Genomic DNA, 23,218 nt, shown 5'->3' with positions numbered 1-23,218 from the left:
CATTCAGGCGTCGTACCCCCATCAGAAATGTGACACAGTCCAACTTTAAAGGTCCTATATTACACAAAAGTGATTCTTGTGAGCTTTAAGTCATGTTATAATGCTGTTACCGCCTCAAAAACATGCATGGAGTTGTGTTTTGTTTCATTCACACACGTTTGAGAGGAATCTGTGGAGTTTAAAAACACAGTGGAGCGCTTCCTGTATTACCACGTGACATCACAAGGTGGAACAGATTGAAGATTTTTCAATTTGAGAGAATAACTGAGGCTAAATATGCAGGGTTTGTGCGTTAAACATGTGTGAATGAAACAAAACACAACTCCAGGTCTGTTTGTGATGAGGAAACAACATTATAACATAGATCAGAAATTAGTGTAATATAGGTCTTTTTATGTTTCCATGACTTTGTGAAGGCTGAACCTGGGTCAATGTGTAGATAAGGATTTCCTTATAATGGAGTTATTTATTAAACTGTGGCTCTAGATCATGTGCAGGCTGGTACAAAGTTCTCTGGACATTTTAGCTCTCTTTGTTTTTCTTTAACTACTTGACACTGAATAGAGGTGCGGTGATATGGAACAAACTTGTTTTTGAAAATGCAAGATTAGAATTACAGAAAGGAATTAGCAGAGTAATAACAATAACAAAGTTGTATTTCTGTACTTTAAGGTTATGTTTACAGTACTTTCACTTTTTGTGCAGTAATTTAATCTCAACTAAAACAATTGAGGGGCTTATATTACACTATTTTCTAATCGTTGTTCTATGTTGTTTCCACATCCCAAACATACCTGGAGTTGTGTTTCGTTTCATTCACACATGTTTAACACACAAACCCTGCATATTTTAGGCTGAGTTCTTCTCTCAAACAGAAAACACCCTGTTCCACCTTGTGATGTCACCAAGTGGTATTACAGGAAGTGCTCCAATGCATTTTTAAACTCCAGCAGATATTAGAGACTTTCTATTGACAATCTTAACTGAATATAAGGTGAAACTAAAATTTAAAACTACCACTTGATGACATCACTAGGTGGAACAGAGCATTTTGAGGTTTGGGAATACAGACAGACTAATAATTCAGGATTACTTTAATATGTGTAAATAAAACGAAACACAACTCCAGGTATGTTTTGAAGTGATGGCAACATTATAACATGGCTTAAAGGAAACAAGAGTCAGTTTTGTGTAATATGGGACCTTTAAGAACACATTTTTGACATTTTTTGGAAAATACGATCTTGTTATTGTTAGAAATTAAAAATAAAAAGGTATATTTTTTTATCAGTATCGCTCACCTTTCCACTGCCTTTCTTTGTCAAAACTACGCTATGTCAAACTGCATGTTCCCACAAAGATTCTGTGTCAAAATATGCACCAAAATAAATGTGACTAAGTTTAAATTGTATGTACAGTGTGTATGGATCAAGCAGTTATGATGAGCCAAATGAAAAATGTGACAGTTTCCTTGTAGAAGGGGCCGCCCCAGGAGAGGAAGCAGTTACATGGGAGTGGTTTGGCAGCTTTACTGGAGTACCTGCGCTCCCTCATACCGCGTACTCCTGCGTACTTCTGTGTACGGCGTTTGTGAAGTACAGGATTCTGAAGCAGAGCGCGACGAGGCGGGTAAGTTTCATATTACACATGCTAACACAAATGTACCTTTACTTTGTTGGTTGACGATTTATTTGCAGTATTTGTTTGGTAATGCAGAATACTAGTTTTGAGTAACCTTAATCCTTTCTTTTGGGGGTATTTAGAGTACAGCTACTTTCCTAAAATCAAAAGACTATATTGCACTACCTGATCGTACAATTTCAGTTTCAGATTGCACAGTTTTAGTGAGAAAAAGTGATGCATGTGTGATTTTTCCTTCTCCAATCGGTGATAAGCTGATTTTAATCCTGTTACATTTTCACACCATAATATACTGCAAATATTCAGAGTACAGTACTTTGATTGAACAACTGTGTCTGTGTAGTATAGTGCTGTGTGGTACTATGTTGCGTCACATTATCAAGAGCAAGTTCTAGTAGTACTGTCATGATAATTACTATATCGACATATTGTTCAGTATATGCAATGTATTTATTAAATTTATTCAGTGTTTTGGGGGTCAGTATTTATCATGTGTACATTTTCTTTGCACTACGAGGACATTTTTGGTAGGTTTTTTTTGCTATATATTAAAATTTAAGCCATAAAAGTTTGAATTAATAGCTGCTATGAGTCATTCTGCTGCAAGTTTTTGTGGTTTAAACTTGCTCTTGGGTTTTTGTGTCAGCGGCATAAATTTGTTTCAATATTATCGTTTATCGTCTGTATTTACAGCAGCGATATATCTGACTTCAAAATGTGTTATCGTGACAGGCCTAAGTTCTATGTGTCCATTTGGGTGAAGTCTATGCTCCTTTTCAAGTAACACAAAATTACTGCCTTTGACCTTCCAAGTACTACTAGATCTAAACCAGGTCTTAAACTGGACTACTCGACTCTACTATACGCTAACTCTACTCTACTCTACGCTAACTGTATTCTACTCTACACTACGCTAACTCTATTCTACTCTATTCTATTGTACTTTAACTCTATTTTATTCTTTTGTTACTCTACTCTACTCTGCTCTAACTCTGTTCTGTTCTACTGTTACTCTACTCTAACTCTACTCTAACTCTAACTCTAGTCTTTTCTACTGTTACTCTACTCTAACTCCACTCTAACTCCACTCTAACTCTGTTCTACTGTTACTCTACTCAAACTCTACTTTAACTCTGTTCTGTTCTACTGTTACTCCTCTCTAACTCTACTCTAACTCCACTCTAACTCTACTTTAACTCTATTCTGTTCTGCTGTTGCTCTACTCTAACTCTAACTCTATTCTGTTCTACTGTTACTCTACTCAAACTCTACTTTAACTCTATCCTGTTCTGCTGTTGCTCTACTCTAACTCTACTCTAACTCCACTCTAATTCTAACTCTAACTCTATTCTGTTCTACTTTTACTCTACTCTAACTCCACTCTAACTCCGCTCTAACTCTAACTCTATTCTGTTCTTTTTACTCTACTCTAACTCCACTCTAACTCCGCTCTAACTCTAACTCTATTCTGTTCTACTTTTACTCTACTCTAACTCCACTCTAACTCCGCTCTAACTCTAACTCTATTCTGTTCTTTTTACTCTACTCTAACTCCACTCTAACTCCGCTCTAACTCTAACTCTATTCTGTTCTTTTTACTCTACTCTAACTCCACTCTAACTCCGCTCTAACTCTAACTCTATTCTGTTCTTTTTACTCTACTCTAACTCCACTCTAACTCTACTCTAACTCTAACTCCACTCTAACTCTATTCTAACTCTATTGTGTTCTACTGTTACTCTCCTCTCCTCTAATTCTATTCTACTCTAACTTAGGGATGAGCCAAGTCTAAAATAAAACTGCAATATTGCTGTACTAGCCCACTAGATTCAACTGATAACTTTTTAAATAAGTACCATAGACTGTATACACAAGTGGACTAAGTGAGTGTGACGTCACCCACAGAGTTCAGCTCTGGTCAAATGAAGCCTGTCAAAACTATCAGTTATCGGAGCGACTTTAGAGCCAAGTTGCATTTTAGGAATTCCGACCGCGAGTATCATAACAACCAGAGGATTAATCTAGAGCAATGCGGTTGAAGGTAAAGTGGGCGTTTAGCAAAGGCTGTCAATCAAACCTGCTGCTAGTGCTAAGGCGCATGATTTGTCTGTAATTAATGTTGATATACTGAGTTACGGACACAATAGAGAAATAAAAACACCAGGATCATGTAGAGCAGGTTAAGATGAACATTTTAAAGCCAAAATGACACGCCTGGACAGCAGCAGTTATAGAGAGAGGACACAGATTTTCAATAGAAAGTGAATTGGAGCCAGAGTTGATGGAGCCAGAAGCGCACCCACTGCTCAATTCCTATTTAGAACATGGCTGCTAGCAGGTTAGCTATGTCCATTTATATATACAGTCTATGAAAATACACAGTTTATTCCTACAAAATGAGTAGATGATCCAGAGTCTGAACAGAGAGGGGCTCTTTACAAACTGTACAACAAACATAAATACGCACAAATACATCCACAAAAGTCAGACCATTTCATTATTTGTTTGGGATTAGCTTCACAAACTTGTTATTTTAATTTTACGGCTTACACTCTTTTAAACTGACAACAATCATGGCTTTGGGGTTGAGTAATGGCAGCACTTTCTGACGCTTATGTGAAAAAATGAATGACTTTTGTTTATTTATACCGACGGAGACGAGGTTGACCTTTGTGCCAGTTAGTGTTCCATGCGGGTAGGTACAGTCACTACAGAGATATCAACCATAAACCACGTCAACAACCGTTATCATTTACACATTTTGCATACCTGAAATAAAACAGTTAAAAGCAAATGAAAACTGTGCTGTACATTATGCAAGTACTTCCTGCCGCTTCCCCCTCTCCTTATTTGTGACCCTAGTTCCTGTTTGTGTCACAGATCCTGTTGGGACACGCACAAGAGATTTGGTTGTTCTTGGTTGTAAGCAGACAGGAGCTAGCTACACCTACCCCGCCCTCCACCTACGCTCTACTCCACCAGCCTTCTGAATGCTGCTGGCCACGCTGGAGCACCAATGGAGACAACCGCCAGGGTTTATGGGAAATCTGAGCCCGGACACTGCAGGTAAAGCAGCAGGACGTAGATTTAAGAGATATTTTAATGCTATCGGTTTGTTTATCAAAACCAAAAGGTGGATTAGCCAATAAGGAAGTGCATGGTCCGCCCGTATTAAAACAAATATGGCTGCTTATGTGGAAAAAAAAAAGAAAAATATAATGGATTTCTGCAGAATCAATGAGGAAAGCAAACTCTATTAACCTGGGGTGAGAGAAATGTGGTTTTATTCAAAATGGCACGTGACCAATGAGCTCCTTCGTTTCAACTGCATCACTGAAATAAGCAAATCTGATTGGACGGCGGTGTTTGGTTCTGGCTCGAGGTGCGAAGAAGGGTGTTGAGAACAGACTGAAATCCATCTGTATGAAAAATACTGAGAGAGATCAGTCAAAGTTTTATGATCTTTTCAATAAATGTATCTAAAGTAAACACAGTGACAGTGATGGATAATGTTAAAATGTTACAGAACAGAATGCGAGGAGACAATATAAACTGAAGACTGGATCAACAGGAAAAGTGGAGATGTTGTTTGGACTAGTGCAGGATGAAGCTTTCAGTTATGTTTACTTAAATAAAAGTACAAACACAAGAACAACAAGTAAAAGTGTCACACCTAAACATCTTCTTGAGGTCACGTTTAAGTATTTTGCATAGATTTCTGGTAACCATTAACCTGTGAAATGTGATTTTGATTAAAAAGTATTTCTAGTTTCCTCATTTCTACACATTTGTATACTTTTGCTAACGCGACTTGAGCTCAAAACTCAAAAGTCAGGATGGCACCATGAACAATGATCCAAAGGTTGTTGGTTTGAATCCCTCTCCTGACAAAATAAACGTGACCTATTTAAAAATAATCCCTCAAACCATACAGAAAGTACTTTTTCCTCTGAGTTCAGTTCGAAAATGTAGTGGAGTAGAAAGTAGAGATGCGGTACTAGCTCTCAATGTGGTGAAGTAAAAGTACAAAGTATCTGCTGTACCTAAAAATTGTGCAGTACTTTTGCTTTCCATCACGGGTTTGGACAACGCTGCAGTGGAGCAATAAAAGTACATCTGGTTTAAATGGAGATGAGCCTGAACTTGTGGAGTCTGTCAGAATGGAAGGGAAAGCTGTGGGTGTAATGTTTGAGTCATCAGGCGTGTTCATGAGTCAAGAAAATGTGCAGAACAGCCAACTGTAGAGATGAAGAAGGGCCCGGGTTTGATCTGGTTCGGTATAAAGTGCAGTCCTATAAAATAAAACATGTAAAATCACAATAAAACAATACGATGCAAATGTTCCACTCAGCTTGAGATAAAAGCATAGACTGTATATATAAATGGACATAGCTAACCTGCTAGCTGCCGCAGTCCAAATAGGAAGTGATCATGGGCTATGCTTTCGACTCTGGCTCCAAATCACTTTACATAAGAAAACCGTGGTCCCTCTCTCTGTAACTGCTGCTGTCAGACTCGTCATTTTGGTGTTATAATGTTTGTATTAACCCGCTCTACATGATCCTGAGGTTTTTATTTTGCTAAGAGACAATCAGCTGCCTCCCTCTAGCGTTAGCAACAGGTTTGATTGACAGCGTTGCTAAGCGTCCACCCCTTGTAAACCAGTGGTGCGGGCGGAAAGGGGCATTACCTTTAACAGTTTCGCTCCAGATTGGCTCTTTGGTTGCTATGATACTCGCTGTCGAAATTCCAAATATGGAGCCTGGATCCAAATTCGACCATAACCTCGATGAGCTTCAGTTGACGGGAGCTGACCGCTATTGGTGCCGTCACACTCACTTAGTCCAATTCTTTATACAGTCTATTATTAAAAGCCAGTGCAACAACGAAGATTTACAAATATTTAAAGATTGTGCTGTGTAGAAAAGTGATAAGCATCACTCAGTACTGTATGAGTACAGAGGAACTAGCACCAGCGTTATGTAATGTAATAAGGATGTAATACAATGGACAAGTAACCCAGAAGAACTAAGTACGGCTCAAGACAAAAGACAAACAACTAACATTGAGTGAATGAATGGCCACTCCTTGTGATGTCATGTGGTAATACAGGAAGTGCTCCACAGTGTTTTTAAACTTCATTCACCTTCACTAGAATCATTTAAATAATTTCAGCCCTGGACTTGGCAAACTTTGAACCTGTAGTAGTTGTTTTAGCCTCGTTGAAACTTCTTCACTCCTCCATCAGACAATATTCTAGCGTTTCTGTGACAGTCTAAACAAAAGGTAAAGCTAAAATATTAAAAAGAGTCAACAACTGAAGGTCACTGTAGTGTATTGTTGAGCAAACCCATTCCGTTGAAGCAAAAAAAAAGCTATTAACTTAAAAAATACAACTACAACAGTCAATTTTGTGTAATATAGGACCTTTAAATGGACGATGTTCTTGAGTTGACAGAAAAGCAAACATTTTCTATCATATCATTACATATCTGGTTTTGTCCAACACTAAATATCATTGCCGTATCTCTCTTCATGTTCACAGACTGTCCTTTCTCCGAGCCGTGGCCCGTGCTGGACAGAAGGACAACTGTGAAGGACCTGCTCAAGATCAGACGCCAGATGGTAGTAACGATTAAAGCAGACATACTGTGCTTGTGCTTACTATATAGCTATAATCTATGACACCTGTGGATCATTTTGTTATAATTTGCACAGTTTAAATCGTAATATTGATCTAAAACAACTTAATAAAAGAAACAATTCGGCTGACTTGGAGTTAGAAAGCTCAAAAATGAAAGAATCACTCGAAACTCAACTTGTGGAGTAAATGAGAAGGGAAACAACTATAACAATAACAACTTCAAGCTCTGAGAAGTCCATTTTGTAGAATAGTTCTGCTTTAAAGTCAGTATTGTTTTGTTTACATTCAGGACGGACATTTTATTGGTTTTTAATAAGACAAAATAAAATCATGAGCAGTCATTTTTTTTCTCATTTTGGTTATATCACCCAGTCTATTTGTAGCTTGTATGAGGAAGCACATTCTTGTTTACAGAAGAAACCTAAACCCTGTGTCAGTATGTGAGCCAGTGATCCCCATGTTTGAAAGTGTGTATGAAATTTTGACTCTATTTAGTGGGATAATACCTGTTGTAAATATACATTTTAGTTTAAAACAATCAAGAAGCAGTTTGTGAGGAAAAGTTGAAAAATATGTTGAAAATTACAGGAAGTAGAGAGTTCTAAAACACACAGCTCCAAAAGTTCATCACAACACCCTAGAAAAACAATTATTTTCTCAATATTTTAAACACTATTTCAAAAAAATAGAGGTGTTTTCTTATATTTTTTGGTCAAATCATAATTTCTGCATACATTAGAGGAGCTTTGGCCCAGTGTAGAACATGGTTGCTAGGTGACAGTAATGGATTTCCCATGATTTCCAACCAGGAAGTAAAAATCTGAAACCTAAAAAATTGCCAAACTGAGAAAAAATGTTTGAAGTTTTTTAATTCTAAATATGATGTTAACTGTGTTTTAGTAAAATGAGTTATCCAACCTGTCGTAGGCGCTTTACAAACCTTCTCTGATGTCTTTTCTGTTGATTTCAGGTGGAGGATGAGATTTTCCTTAAGAGGCAGGTGCTTGAACAGTGCGGGACGCCAGACGCTCCTCAGCACGTGGACACAGAAGTCAACATGGCCGCCACTCACTGCTATGTAAGCTCTGAAAGAAGAGGTAGAAAGAGTGCTGATTTGTACTCAAGTAAAAGTACATCTCCAATCTCCAAACTTATAATCCACAAATGTTGAACCGTCTCATTATTTGTTTGGGATTGGCTCCACAAAGTTGTCATGTTAATCTTAAGGCTTAAAGTCCTTTTAACTGACAATAATCACGTCGTTGGGGCTGAAGAAGGGCACCACTTTCTGAAGCTATTGTGAAAAAATTATTTGACTTTTGTTTACTTATACTGCCAGAGAAGATGTTGAACTTTTGCCAGTTTTTGTTTCATATGGATAAGCCCAGTAACTACAAAGACATTAACGATAAACCAGCTCAACAAATCTATAATCTGACACAGCAAATTCCGTCTGAGAACCTGTTCAGGTCCAGCTCAGTTTTATCTAGAACTGATGTGATGTCACGTGACCCCAACCTACTGAAATAACAGTATGTCTCTAAAAGTATCTAAACAAATACAAAAAAGTGAATATGGTCTATTGTTTACGTTTCAGGAAAATTCTACTTGGAGCTATCTGTCCCAAGACAAGCCAGAGTTTGAAGTTCAAATGGGACCACCTGACCTGTGCCCGGAGCCCATGGACCCTAACCCTCATACCCCCCTTTCCTTCTCCGCCGCTCCCTCCTCCACCCCTCCCATGGTCCAGTCTGAGCAAGCCAGTCCAGTCTGGTCCTCTGAGCAGGTCTGTCCAGCCCCACCCATGGTCCCCTCTGAGCAGGTCTGTCCATCCCCTCCCATGGTCCCCTCTGGGCAGACGTGTCCCGTGGGGCTGGGTGCAGGGGCTTCTCTGGGCTCCACTCTGTTCCACTGGCAGATTCAAGAGCAGTTCAAGAGAATCAAGGCTGTGCCCCCAGAAGTGCTCAACATGAGGGACCAAGACGGAGACACGTAAGACACATGTTCAGAAATCACTTATGGCTTTGTGGTATTTTCTCAGATGAAACCAATTTACAGGTGTAGATGTATGGAAAAGGTAGTTTGAATCCCATTATAGGCCTGACTGTTTATGGTCAGAGAGGCCATTCATGCAGATCGGCAGCCGGCATTTCAACCTTTAGGCAGCATCAGAAGGAACTGAATAATGCTACGTGAATTGCTTTGGTTATCTTCAAAGGCACTATATAGTAATCCATAATTAAAATAACTAATAATAATAAATAATATGCCTAACATTGTTCTGTGTTCTGTTTTCATCCTCACAGCCCCCTGCACATTGCAGTAGCCCAGGGTAAACGGCCCCTAACTTATGTTGTTGCAGCTATCATGTCTGCAAATGGCACTCTGGACACTCCAGAGCGGAACGGACAGGTGAGGGAGTGGGGGTGGGGCCTGGGGCCAGGGGTGGGGCCTGGGGAGGGCTGGTCAAACCATGGGTCATGACCCTCTATGTGTTTGAATGTTGCTCCTCTCTCTCTCACTCTCTACTGTAGACTGCACTGCACATAGCAGCTGCTACAAACCAACCCCTGATAGTGTCTGATCTGCTGGAGCATGGGGCACAGGTGTACAGGAGGGACACCTGGGGGCGCTCTCCTCTGCAAGTGTGTGTGGAGAAGGGCCATGTTGAAAGCCTTGTGGTAAGACTCTTAAAGGAACTGTATGTATCCTGCACTCTTACAGTTTATAAAAATATACTACAATCACAACTGAAGTTGTCCATGCCTTAATCAGGATATAGAGGAAAATTTGAAATGTAAATGTGGCCAGGCTCTTCTCCCTGTGGGTCGTAGGTTCCTCTCTGGCTCCTTTTCCCATGGGCCATAGGTTCCTCTCCCCTTGGGCCATAGACTGCTCTCCTTTTGGGCCATAGACTGCTCTCCAGCTCTTCTCCCTGTGGGGCACACCCTGTTACATTCAAGTTTTATATTCTCAGTATATGGACAGACCAGGATTCCCTTCATCCCACCAGGATTCATAGAACCATAGTTAGATTCATAACTGTTATTTTGAATTCACTCACTGAGCTGCAGAAGCTGCACTAGCACTGATTCATGTTTGGCTGCAGGTGCTGAGGTTTAGGTAGTGACCATTCAGACCAGACAGAGTCCTTCTAGGTTTAAACCAACTGGACTTCAGCTTTGGAACTGGCAACCCTGTTACAATGTTGTCTTCTCATCAAAAACAAACCTGGAGTTGTGTTTTGTTCCATTGATACATGTTTAACACACAAATCCTGCAATTCTGTGTGAATGAAACAAAACACAACTGTGGTTATATTTTTGAGGACATTCTAACATGACTTAAAGCTCACAGGAGTCAGTTTTGCATAACATAGGACCTCTAAATAAAATGTTTACATACAGTTCCTTTAAATGGGAAGTTCCATTCAAAACTATGACCACATGTACATATGTAATAAGTACATGTAATAAGTACATGATTTCACAAGCAGATAGTCCATCGCTGAGTATTGTTCTGCTCTGTAAGTGGTGTAGGATTTCTCCCAGTGTTTATGGTCTGATCCTGGTTTTACAGTGCAGACAAAAAACAGCCCAGATTGTGTAAAGATCCTATTCTTCACATTATTCAGGCTTTTTACAATAGGTCAGTACAATTACTCCATGTTATATAAAAGCTGAGGGATATAGTTTCTACTCTAATGAAACCAACCTATGGAGAATTTGTAGTTCAGATTTCATAAACGTGACTTATCTGTGTCCCCATATCTGAGGTCAACATGTTCAAATCAAATTGACATGACCTGAGTTTGTGTTGCCAGTTTCAGTGCTGAAATCCAGTTGATTCAGATCAGAGCGAGTCCTTTAAGGTTTAAACTGTCACTTTTTACAATGTATTTAGCCTAGTCTTTAAAGCAGTTATACTTCTGTTACTAATCTGCTGTTATACACATCACAGAAGGCTTCAGCAATATTTCTCTAGTATTAGTAACTGAATAACTGGTGAATATGCCCCACAGTGTAATGACAGAATACTCTAGTCTGTAGTTTAACTGTGTCCTCTGTACTCGTCTCAGGCCATGCTCAACACACTCAAAACTCTGGGCAAAGAAGTGGATGTGGACATGGTCAACTATGATAGTACGTGCATCCTGTCCTCTTATATTTCTAGTACACTGTAATGGGAATGACTACTATTACTACTACTACTACTACTACTACTACTACTACTACTACTACTACTACTACTGTACTACTACTACTACCACTGGTGAAAAGAATACTGAATATATGTACTCAAGTAAAAGTAAAGTTACATGGCTAAAATGTACCCAAGTACAGCGTGTACTACTACAGCTACTACTACTACCATTACTACTACTACTACTACTACCACTATTATTAATATTACTACTACTACTACTATTACTACAACAACAACAACTACTACTACTACATCTACATCTACTACAACTATTATTACTTTTACTCTGACAATTATTACTACTACTACTTCTACCACTATTATTAATACTACTACTACTACTATTATTAGTACTATATTACTACTACTACTACAACTACATCTACTACAACTATTATTACTTTTACTCTGACAATTATTACTTCTACTACAACTACCACTATTATTAGTACTATATTACTACAACTACTATTACTACTACTACTACATCAACTACTACTACACCTACTACAGCTATTATTACTTTTACTCTAACAATTACTACTACTACATCTAATACATCTACTAAAACTACTACTGAGTTAGATAGATATTTTATTACTATTACTAAATACTTTATTCATCCCAAGAGAATTTCAATAAACTCTACTGCACTACTACTACTACATCTACTACAACTACTACAGAGTTAGATAGATACTTTATTACTACTACTAGATAATTTATTCATCCCAAGGGAAATTCAATATACTCTACTGCACTACTACTACTAATACTACTACTTCTATCGTTCCTGCTTGTTCCTGCAGGTCTGACGTCGCTCCATATGGCGGTTCTGTCCCATAATGCCGTGCTCAGGGAGTTAAGGGGTTTGAGGCGGGCCACGGGCTCATGTAAAGAGAGACGCCATCTACTGAAGACGGGAGAGAAGTTATACAAGTGCATCAAGGCTCTGCTGGAGAACGGCGCCTCCATTGTGGCAAAGGTCGGCATTACACCCTGTACTACCATTTTAGCAGACAACTTAAAAACATATTGATGATAAAAAACACAATTTTTTTAGACAATAGCATGTGATTTCCAACATTAAACGGTAGTACTTTCTTGTATATTCCCATGTGGCCTTATATCTGTGTAATCCCTCAGTTGTCCAGTAGGTTCCATAGCGGTGCACTAGTCTATGTGTCTTATACTTGTTCTGATACAGCTCAAGATCATTCAGAAAAGGTTCATTTCTGTCCTGTGAATGTAGCTTTTTAGTATCAATACCAGCTCAAATGTGTATCTAGGTTCGATACCAGTTTATTACATAATGCAGTACTGTAAATAGTGGCATAAAGTGTAAGCGTACAGAGTAAAAGTACTGTTCTTTCTTCCCGTCAGGATGAAAAAAGTGGTCGCACCAGTGTTCACATGGCCGCTGAGGAGGCCAACACAGATCTCCTGTCTCTGCTCCTGAGCCACCCCTCCACCCCCACTGTGGTCAACCTGCAGGTACTACCATATATACTATTGTACTATATATACTGCGCTGAAGTCTATACATGCTCTTCTGATAATGACTGTGTGGTGGGACAGGGTAGTTTTACATCAGACAACTGGCAGTTTGTTGAGAAAAGTTTGAAATTTAGGGTAAAATAAGAACGATATTTCAGCTTAATCTTAAATCTAATGAAGTTGCCTGTTTTGCGCGTACATCTGAATATCTGCTCTGTCCAGACGTACAGCGGGAACACGGCCCTGCACATCGTCTGCGCTCTGCAGGACTCTAAGGCTCAACTGGAGGCAGTGAAGATGCTCATGAGGAGTGGAGCAGATCCAGGAGCCCGCAACATTGAGAACGAGTTCCCCTACCAGCTGCTGCCTGAAGGGGGCGCTGCCGAGAGGGTACAGAGCGCACAACACACAACACAGACCACACGCTGTCTCTCTGTCTCTGCTTCAGTGAGAGGAGTGAAATACACAACCAGTCAAAAGTTTGCGCAGTTTTTCTTCCTTTAAAAAAAACAAAACGTGTTTCCATAATTATTTGCATCAAAACTATGAATGACAATTAAGTAATGTAGCAAACAAAAATAACTAAATAATTCAAAATAATAACTGTATAAAATAATAAATCAAAATAACTCTAAATTTGTTTTAGTCTAGATTTTTAAAAATAGTCTTTACCTTATTTTTTAAAATTTTGTATTAAATTTGTATTTAATTTATTATTTATTGTTTGTTTTTTATTTATTTATTTTTATTTTTAAAAACACAGTGGCACAGTGTGAAGTGAAAACCATTTTATTAAGAGCCCATTTGAGAGACTGTCGACAAAGCAAAGGGTCTATATTTTGAGGATTTGAATATAAATATTTTAAAAAATATATATTTTGTTGAAGTGTATGAGTTGAGTTATTTAACTCTTTTCCTTTACTACATAAATCCATATATCTTGTATCATATATTTGATGTCTTCTGTTTGTAGATTAAGAAAAAAAACACTGAATTAGAGGGTGTGTCCAAATGTTTGACTGGTGGTGTATTACTAAAGATAAAATGTTAAATGATTATATTGAAGACCAGTTTGTGCCTGAAACTCTGATATTTTAAATGGTAGATTGTAATCTGGTGGCATAACTTTTTTCCATGGATATGTAGATGTTTAACTGAGAATGTCTGTGTAATCCCTCAGTCGTCCAGGTATGAGACATAGTAAAAGAAAAATCTAAAATCTAAAACCTGGAGAAAAAGTTGTAGGACTGATAACTATGACTTTTGTTCAGTTGACAGATTTAATAATAATAATAATAATAAGATGTAAAGAGCAACTAGTAACAAAAAATAAATAAAATAAAGAGCAAAACAAATACAAAAGACATTTATTTCAGGAAGTATGTGTAGATACTATTGAGGAGGGGTAGCTCACCTAACTGTGTATTTATAAATCTTTATAAATATCTTTTATTGATGAGGCTTGTTGACAGTCATGATTTATTTCATTTATAAGTAACAGGAAAAAGTTTTGGATTGTGAGAACTTTGCTCCTGTGTCTGTCCTGACCTGTCTTGTGTCGACAGGTGCGGCAGGTGCTCCGGGGGAAGTATCTCCAGATGTAACTCAGACCACTGTCAGTTAGACGGTCCAGCTCACTTCTGCTCCCAGGGCAGACGCTGTTGTTTCTGTGAAACATACGTTCATTACTGTGTAATGTAGGTTTGGGGCTCGGGGTGGGGTGTTTAGTATTTAGGGTATTTTTTGGTGGAGGTTTTGGTTGGGCATAACAGTGTTTATTTTGACAGTTTGCTAATGTACTTGACTAAATCTTTAATCAGCAACAGATTTTGTTTAAATTTACATTTACTTGAGTACAAGAAATAGTACTTTTCAAGCAGCATATTTTTACACCTACTTGAGTAATATTTTTATTGAAGTACCAGTACTCTTATCTGAGTAAAAGCTTTGATTCCTTTATGTTTACAATATAAAATGATTTAAACATTTGTGTTTCTTGCACCGACCCTTCAGATATGATTTATTTGAAAATAGCAGATTTTGTGCATTATTTAATGTTTTGTCTTTCTATTTACATTAAATTAAAATTATAAATCAGATGTCACCAAACAGTTACTGTCTAAGTTACTCTGATTTGAGTAGTACTTTTTAGTAATTTCTTGGAACACCACTCGATACTTCTACTCATTAGTAATATTATTTTGAAGTAACATTACTCTACTTGAGGACTATTGTGATTGAAAAGTGCAATTTGGATCTAGTCTCCACTTGTTCTTTCATTCATTAAGGTTTAGTTTTTATTGTCTATGAACATATCAGTTATTTTAGTGATTAACTTACTTAATATTAGTCCATGAAATTGTTACTATGTTTTAATCAAGCAAAGATTTATATTATTGTGTGAGTGACCAAAAAAAAAAGAAATAAAACTTGCTGTTCAAATGTTGTCTCTGTTTATTAACTCTTTGTTGACAATACAGTGCTCTGATTGTGTTTATTGCATTGAGGCCTACAGAAGGTTTACAGTAAAAACACTACTGACTGTTTTGTGATAAATAATGAAGAGGGGCCGGGGAAACTGATAAATGAATGTCAAAATGTCAACAAGAACTGTATGTAGCCTGCACTCTTACAGTAAACTAAATAATAATAATTAACAAGTACAATCACATTTGACCCTTGGTTTCCAGAGTTTTAACCTGCAGATAGAGAAACGTACAAGTTTTTCTCATTCTCAGTATAAATTAACATTACAGTTATTATCAGTAAAAACTATATTTGATTTGAACATGTTTACCTCGTATCTGGAGACAGACTTCAGTTCATGTTACGTATAGTTTCTTTTCTTTTATAGATTCCATTAGATTTTTTTCCACTAAATAAGCATACAGATAGTAGCTTTAAAAGAATTCATCAGAAATATGCCAAAACATATACATGACTGTTCAGATTTTAATATCAGCCTTATTTTAAAAGTTACAAGTTTTTTAATTTTGTGGCCTTTTATTACAGATAATTCAATTCTGTAAATCCAAAACATCCACTGCAATATTATTCATTATGTAATATTTGTCCGACCGTTATTCCTGCCAACCCTTTTCACCAGCATCATAAATTATAAACTTCAATTACAAAAAGAAAATGAATAAAATATTGAACGTGTAGGACTCGATCTTAAAGCTACATTGTGCAACTTTTCTGGTGGAAGGTCAGTCACCTGTTTGTCTCCATGTAATGTGCTTGACTCTTCAGATCTGTGGAGAGTCAACCCAGTTTTTCAAGGTGTTTTTTCACAATAAAAAATGGTTGTAATTGGATAAATATTGTGGAAAATTCCAGGCAAAGCAATGACATCTCTATGGAGACAAGTAGGTGGTGTGCCCTCCACCATCAAAGTTCCATATTACACCTTTAAAGAACACATTATGCAAAATTAATTGACTTTTTTTTTTAACCTTTTAACCATGTTATATTGGCCCCTTGTCAAAAACATACCTGGAGTAGGATTTTGTTTCATTCACACTCGTTTCATTAATTCATGAATCCAAAGTCATCTTGCCCCAAAAATGCTCAGTTTGCATGTTGCCTGTTTTGTTGCGTCATAGATAAATCTTCGTGTGTGCTGTTTGTAAGCCCATAACTGACGGAGCTCAACAGGGACCCCCCCCGACCCTGGTTCGGGAAGTCAATTTCACTCATTCACTCATTTTTCCTCATTGACTTTCCAGAAAGCTTGCTCGGGGTTAATCAGCGCTGTGGTAACTATTGACCACAAGACCTATAAAAAAAACAACTTGAAACTTTATAAACCGCAAAGTTATTAAAACATTTAGCCAAATCTTGCTTTTTAAATGTGTTTTTTGGGCTTAAAACAGTCGTGTTATGGAAATTGATTACCATGTAGCTGGTTAGTACTTCTGAAACAAGAGTGGACTTCGAAGCTCCACCACGAACTCGTTTTACAGTGAAATTGTGAACGCAACAAACGCATGGCTCTATTAGCAAAGTATTCATGGGGGATAAGACCTTCATGTACTTACTTTGCCATTATTCATTCTTGTTGTCAACAGCAGAGGGAGCACATTGGAAACAGGCATAATTTTTAATGTAGACAAATGCAGACACAATTGGAAAACGTGAACTATTGATCCCATGGCGACCAAAAACATGTTTAAAAGCTCTGTTCCACCTTGTGATGTCATGTAGCTCTAGTTTTCAAGTTAACAGCTACGTTTTACCTTTAGTTCAGTAGAGATGGGCAATTCTAGGACTGAAATTATCCAAATGATTCTAATGAAGGTGTACGGAGTTTAAAAACACAGTGGAGCACTTCCTGTATCACCATGACATCACAAGGTAAAACACAGGGTATATTTGTGATAAGGAAACATTATAACATGGATCAGAAAATAGCGCAAAATGGGAACTTCAAAAATACAAGCATATCAAATAAAAGTACAGCCCTATTTCCTCTTCTTGTCCTGAGTGCTGGTGAACCACTGGTCCAGCAGCTTCTTACTGTAGTAGATCTGCCAGCCGTGTACTTGTACTGCTATGACGATGACCAGGTACATAACGGACACCGCGGAGAAGCCGAAGATGAAGCGGTAGGCCTTCCCATGCCGGTACAGCTGCTGCGCCACGGGGAACATCTCCATGGAGCCGTAAAGGAGGGGAGCTACGCAGAACAGCCCGGCGCTGATCATGGACACCACCAGGTAGCTGATGTTGTTCCGGGGCAGCGCCATGAAGCTGAAGACGGTGGGCACCAGACTTAAGAGGTACGGGTACTCCCACTGGTATGGAGACGCCACCACTTTGTGAGAAACCAGGCCGAGCTGGGACACGGTGACCTGGGGACAAAGAGGGTAGAAATATGATTATACTACTAGACAACCACACTTTTTCATTTAAAGAGGTGATATGATGCTAAATCAACCTTTTGGAGCTTTCTGCCATCTTATAATGTTGTTTCCTCATCAAACACATGCCTGAACTGGTTTTATACATCATCTGTGCAGGTTTCAGTAATCTTTCTCCCTTCCTGACAGGCGCCCTGGCCACTATCTGCCCTGCATCACTCCTGCACTGCTCCTGCACCGCCACGGCATCACATTCTCCCAATAATATTTGTGTCACTTTTCAATCACTTGGCACTTTGCATACAAGATCCATAGAGCCCTAGTTACATTATACTGGTGGGGTCCATAGCTTTGAACCAGCAAACTCATGCATAATACAACTATGGTGTAATTGACTTTTTCGATTGGAGTGACCTATATAATGTTTCAGTCAGTTTCAGTCTCTGGATATACATTTGGAAAGTCTAATATGAAATAGTGGATGTTTATGTTCCCACAGTCCAAAGAATATGATGTTGCTCCAATTGACTTTTTTTCTATGTTATGGCGAATACAATCCCCCAGGTTTCATGACCCAAGTCACCATGATAAATATTATAGGCCTACGACAGTACCTATGTCTCACATTCCATAGAGGTCACTAAAAAGTGTCAACAATTAATTTTTTAAACATTAAATTAAACTTTTGGAGCATTCTTGTGCATTCCATGAAATGGTAGGCTATACTTTAGGAGAGATCCAGAGATGTTACACTGAAGGGGGAGTGACTTAGCGCAGAGAGCAATGGGAGGGGAACTCATAGCATCAAACACAAAAGTGAAACTAATTACACATTTTAATTTGTTGTTAACTGCAAATATAGCATTTTAAAAACAATAAAAGGTAACTTTTATTAAATATAAAAATATGTTATGTGGTAGTGGTTAATAACCCAGAGAAGCACAATACCCCCTCTTTAATGTTTTTTTCCACTTTAATTGCATGACTATTTACTGAAGGCATCAAAACTATGAATGAATGCATACTTTATGTATCTAAAATGTACAAAGTATAAACATAAACACCAAACATGGAACGATAAAGAGTCCAGAGCTTAAAAACAGAATTTGATGGTGTCTGTCTGATCCAACTGATCGAATATGATCCAAGAATTCTATGGTAGAAATTGTCTTTACTGCCAAATTGCCAGATTAATATCTCTAATTACTGGGCCTATCCACATGAAACAAAAACTGGCTCAGTGTCAGCACAGATTATTAAAAAAACTCTATTCTGTTTACCTGAGCGGCCATTAGAATCCAGAGGAGCAAATGAACAATGTTGAGTTTTCGGATTTCAGACTTCAGAGCCACGCTGTAGAAAAAGAATGAGCAAAGAAAGACAGATTTTCATTTTATGTACAGTAATTATTTTTTCCACATACATTTAGGCCTTTTAATATTTTCATCTTACTCTTAAATATGTAAATATTAGTGTTGTCATGATACTCAAATTTCAAACTCAATTTCGATACCAAAGTAAAGATACTCAATACTAATTACAAGCACTTTTTTTTTTTTTTTTTTTTTTTGACATGAGTTGAATGTTTAAGCCACTTTGACCCGAAGTGTACAGCTAAACTGGTTACATTGTGGAATTTGGAAGACCTATTTACACTCAAGCTTTAACTTCCTGGCTGATTATGAGATGTTGCTTCAGTATTTCCACATAATGTTCTTTCCTCATGATGCCATCTATTTTGTGAAGTAGCTTTATTCCGCACAATTTGGTGACACAATATCGATCGTCTTTGTGGGCAATTCTCACACTTACATAAAATGCCCCACAAACGATTAATGTCTACACTTTTTATCACGATAAACGATATTATTGTTTACTGTCCCATCCCATATACCCACATCCAGGGATAATTTACAAAAAGAATGTAAACTATAAACTATAAAGCATGGTTCTAATGGATCAGTTTAAATGAATGCATAACTGTTTGGAAATGAGATCTATGGCTTGTAATTGTTTTAGCTAATAAATTCTTGTGATTGTCTAAATGTATGCTGATGTACTGTTTGGTCTGTTCTGCTGCCTTGACCAGGCCAAAAAAAAAATAGTAATCTCAGTTTGATGTTCTTGCTTAAATAAATAAAAAGCAACAAAAAATATCCCGTCATTTACAGAACAATCTTGTTGCAGCTGTAGTTTAGAACTCTATAAATGTGTTCTGAAAAGCATGGGGCTCTCAATTCTACTTTTTAACATTAATCGCAATCTCAATACTTGGTCATTTGCAAATAGATTCCCCCCCCAAAATCATGCAGGCCTAATATCTGCGCATGAATACTTTTGACAACCCTAGTACATGTAAATTTCCAAGTATAAACTACTGTATAAAGCATATACCTCATCTGGTAATGAGAGGCAACGCGCTCACGATGCTCAAAGTCACTGCCGTCTGTCCCCGAGGCTCTGGGCCCTGCTCGAGAAGCCATGGTGCTGATCTGAAAGAAAATGTATTATATTAAAAAAACACACCACATGGTTTATATCTCTGTAATTACTGGGGGGGAAAATGAAACAAAAACTGACACAAAGTTCAGTGTATTTCACTGTAAAGACAAGAATTGGTGCCATTATTAAATCACAAAGGAAAAATTCACATCTGAAAAGTCACTGAGATAATGATACATTTGTGGACACAATCTCTAGCAAATAATAATCAGGTCCAACATTTGTGGATTGATCTTTCATTGATACTGGATTCTAAAACCTTGCCTCCCTTGAGTCATACAAGCCATGCTCTCCATCTGAAATATTGACAGTGGCCATGTGAACATGCACATCACACCAAAATCTGATCTCTTCCTAATCCCATATAAAGTATTAGGCAGTGTCCCACCTGTAACAAAACTGCAGAAGTCATTTGGATGAGCAGGGAAAGGTCTTTTTCAATCTTAAAACTTTTGTCCAATTGACAGAAGTGAATTTCTTTTGCACCAAAATCGGATTGTTATGCAATTTCTGGATCTTTAAAATGATTTAAATCAGGGTTTCCCCAGAGATCTGTATCACCCCAATATTAAAACACTTGCCAATATTTAGCACCAATAATTTGTTCTTCTCAGCAGTGGCAACCCCAGTTTGTCCTCAGTGTAGATGATCAGATTTGTACTTTAACTATTTGTACTGACTCTAAATAAATAAATAATTTAATAAATGAATAAATTAACAGCATCTAGGCTAAAAAATATGGCTGTATGTTTACACAATCATATAACAAATTAAATACATTTTGTTATTATTTTTCACTAAATTGAAATGTTAATTAGTGTACTTTACTATAACTTAAAATACATTTTAGAGACAGTTTTTGAACCAGTTTAGTTTCTTTAGAACCACTATGAATGAACCGTGAACAGAATCCTTATTGCCTCCGTGTATTATCCACTCCGGGCAGATCGGACAAATCGCGGGGTGTGTTGGCTCACCTGGGGTAAATCTCTCCATCTATTGGCTTAAAAGGATAAAGAGACACCTGTTCAAACATAATACGAACAGAAAATCGCACTTACTTGGTCCAGTCGCTGTGTGTGCGGTGTTAAACAGATGAAAACAAATGGTAACAGATGTGGCAGCGCAGTGCTAAAAGGAGGCCGCCATTACTGCAGGGGAAGATGACGTGGCGCCTTGTCATTGGTCAGCCTCTTCCTCGTGTGTCAGTGTGATGGTGCTATTACTTATAGCGCCGCCTCTGCCCGAGAGGAAAACAGCGCAGCCCAAGACTAAACTATTTTATTCGCATGAGCCATTAGAACAGTGGTTCTTAACCTTGTTGGAGGTACTGAACCCCACCGGTTTCATATGCACATTCACCGAACTCTTCTGTATTGAAAAATAAAATATAATTTTTTTCAAATTCAAGCCATATGTATGTTTTACTGGTGCACAAAATGAACCGTGCATTAACATCACTGTGTTCAAAGAATAAAACCAATACAATGCATGAACTCACAACAAATTACATACATACCTTTTCACAAAGACATGACCTTTTTTAATACTACCACACTGAAATTATTTAAATTTTTTACCTTATGTATTCCAATAATGAACTTATTGTATTTATGCTATTTATTCTTTTTAACATTTTAATACACACCCATCACCTAATTTCCATCAGGCTAGAATAATAATGAATATTTACTGCAAATCAGTGTGACTTCTGCTGTTGCCTTTTGAGAGGCCAGGTCAGAAATGGATGGCTTCAGGTCACTCTTATGTCATTTTCACAGCAAAGTCTGTTGCTTTTCTCATTTTTATGTTGTTTTATGTTTTTATGCCATTCGAACGCCTCATTTAAGTCGGGCGGGTACTTCGATAGACACATCAAAGGGTGCATTTGTTGAATTGGGACACGACCAGAGTCTGGAGACGCTTGCAGGCCGCAAATCAGATGAGTGTGTGTCTTGACCTTCGCCAAACCCCTGAGACTGACTCACCGAACCCCTAGGGTTCGATCGAACCCACGTTAAGAACCACTGCATTAGAAATTAAAGCATACATTTTATTTTTTAAATTGGAAACAAAATAGGTACTTTTTTGGGGGAGAAAATCTTCTAATTTTAATTTCTTTTTTTTTTTTTTAAAGCTGTTTTCTCTAGGTCAGTTTGTAATTTATTACTATGTTTATTATGTTTATGACTTAAGTTAAACTTGGCGTGGAGGGATAAACTGATCCATTCCTGCTCCCATAGAAAACATTGATAAAAAATTATAATTCAAAATAAATGAAAACTTATATAGTTTTTAAAGGTTAACTAGAGTGTCTGAGATGGAATTGCAGATTTACAAAAATATTACATATTGTATTCAATATATAATATATATATTTTTTTATATATAATATATAATGTATTTTTCTGTTTAAAATTTCACTTTGGACCTTTTTAAATTATAAATACAAGTTGTTGTTTTTTCTTTTTTTTAATTTTGGTGCCATTCGCCTCCTAAACAGACATGCAACAAGGTGTTACCTCACTGACCCTATACAAGCTGTGTTGTAACAAAAAACACATGGAAAAATGGTAAAATAAAGAAGTATTTTAATGAACAGGATTGTAAAAGGCAAAGTAACAAGAATGGTCTAAAATATTCAAGCAAATGTATAAACAAAATAACCTAAACTAAGAAACCAGAAATAGCAGGGTTAACGGAAGACAAGTTTCCTGTCTCAAAAAACTTGTCACATAGGTCTATTAAAAACAAGTGTCAAAATAAGGGACACATAACAAAAAAATAAACCACGAGTTTCCCAAAATAAACATGAGTCACATAAATCTACAAACAGAATTGAGTGACAAAATAACAAGAGACACAG

At 37.5% G+C, this 23,218-nt stretch overlaps 2 protein-coding genes across 2 annotated transcripts; one reads left to right on the top strand and one right to left on the bottom strand.

Moving 5' to 3' along the window:
* Nucleotides 1-1,555: 1,555 nt before the first annotated feature.
* On the top strand, nucleotides 1,556-15,435 carry nfkbiz (nuclear factor of kappa light polypeptide gene enhancer in B-cells inhibitor, zeta). The gene is made up of 12 exons (XM_033980665.2): nucleotides 1,556-1,629; nucleotides 4,522-4,707; nucleotides 7,187-7,266; nucleotides 8,256-8,363; nucleotides 8,883-9,277; nucleotides 9,592-9,697; nucleotides 9,820-9,966; nucleotides 11,364-11,427; nucleotides 12,301-12,476; nucleotides 12,875-12,985; nucleotides 13,211-13,378; nucleotides 14,554-15,435. The coding sequence occupies exons 2-12, from the start codon at nucleotides 4,632-4,634 to the stop codon at nucleotides 14,590-14,592; spliced, it is 1,470 nt and encodes a 489-aa protein (XP_033836556.2). The 5' UTR covers nucleotides 1,556-1,629; nucleotides 4,522-4,631; the 3' UTR covers nucleotides 14,593-15,435.
* On the bottom strand, nucleotides 15,421-21,556 carry LOC117383487 (protein jagunal homolog 1-B). The gene is made up of 4 exons (XM_033980676.2): nucleotides 21,414-21,556; nucleotides 20,245-20,342; nucleotides 19,131-19,203; nucleotides 15,421-17,841 (listed from the first exon to the last, which is right to left on the bottom strand). The coding sequence occupies exons 2-4, from the start codon at nucleotides 20,331-20,333 to the stop codon at nucleotides 17,452-17,454; spliced, it is 552 nt and encodes a 183-aa protein (XP_033836567.1). The 5' UTR covers nucleotides 20,334-20,342; nucleotides 21,414-21,556; the 3' UTR covers nucleotides 15,421-17,451.
* Nucleotides 21,557-23,218: the final 1,662 nt, after the last annotated feature.

This window comes from Periophthalmus magnuspinnatus, chromosome 2, assembly GCF_009829125.3.
Source record: "Periophthalmus magnuspinnatus isolate fPerMag1 chromosome 2, fPerMag1.2.pri, whole genome shotgun sequence".
In the NCBI taxonomy this organism is placed as follows: domain Eukaryota; kingdom Metazoa; phylum Chordata; class Actinopteri; order Gobiiformes; family Gobiidae; genus Periophthalmus; species Periophthalmus magnuspinnatus.
This window is presented reverse-complemented; position numbering and strand designations above follow the sequence as displayed.

Coding starts and splice junctions, on each gene's coding strand:
- nfkbiz (XM_033980665.2), top strand. CDS start 4,632: ATGCTGCTGGCCACGCTGGAGCACCAATGGAGACAACCGCCAGGGTTT. Junction 8,364..8,882: donor TGGCCGCCACTCACTGCTAT/GTAAGCTCTGAA, acceptor TTTACGTTTCAG/GAAAATTCTACTTGGAGCTA. Junction 9,698..9,819: donor CTCCAGAGCGGAACGGACAG/GTGAGGGAGTGG, acceptor TCTCTACTGTAG/ACTGCACTGCACATAGCAGC.
- LOC117383487 (XM_033980676.2), bottom strand. CDS start 20,333: ATGGCTTCTCGAGCAGGGCCCAGAGCCTCGGGGACAGACGGCAGTGAC. Junction 19,204..20,244: donor GCCTCTCATTACCAGATGAG/GTATATGCTTTA, acceptor CTTTTTCTACAG/CGTGGCTCTGAAGTCTGAAA. Junction 17,842..19,130: donor GGATTCTAATGGCCGCTCAG/GTAAACAGAATA, acceptor CTTTGTCCCCAG/GTCACCGTGTCCCAGCTCGG.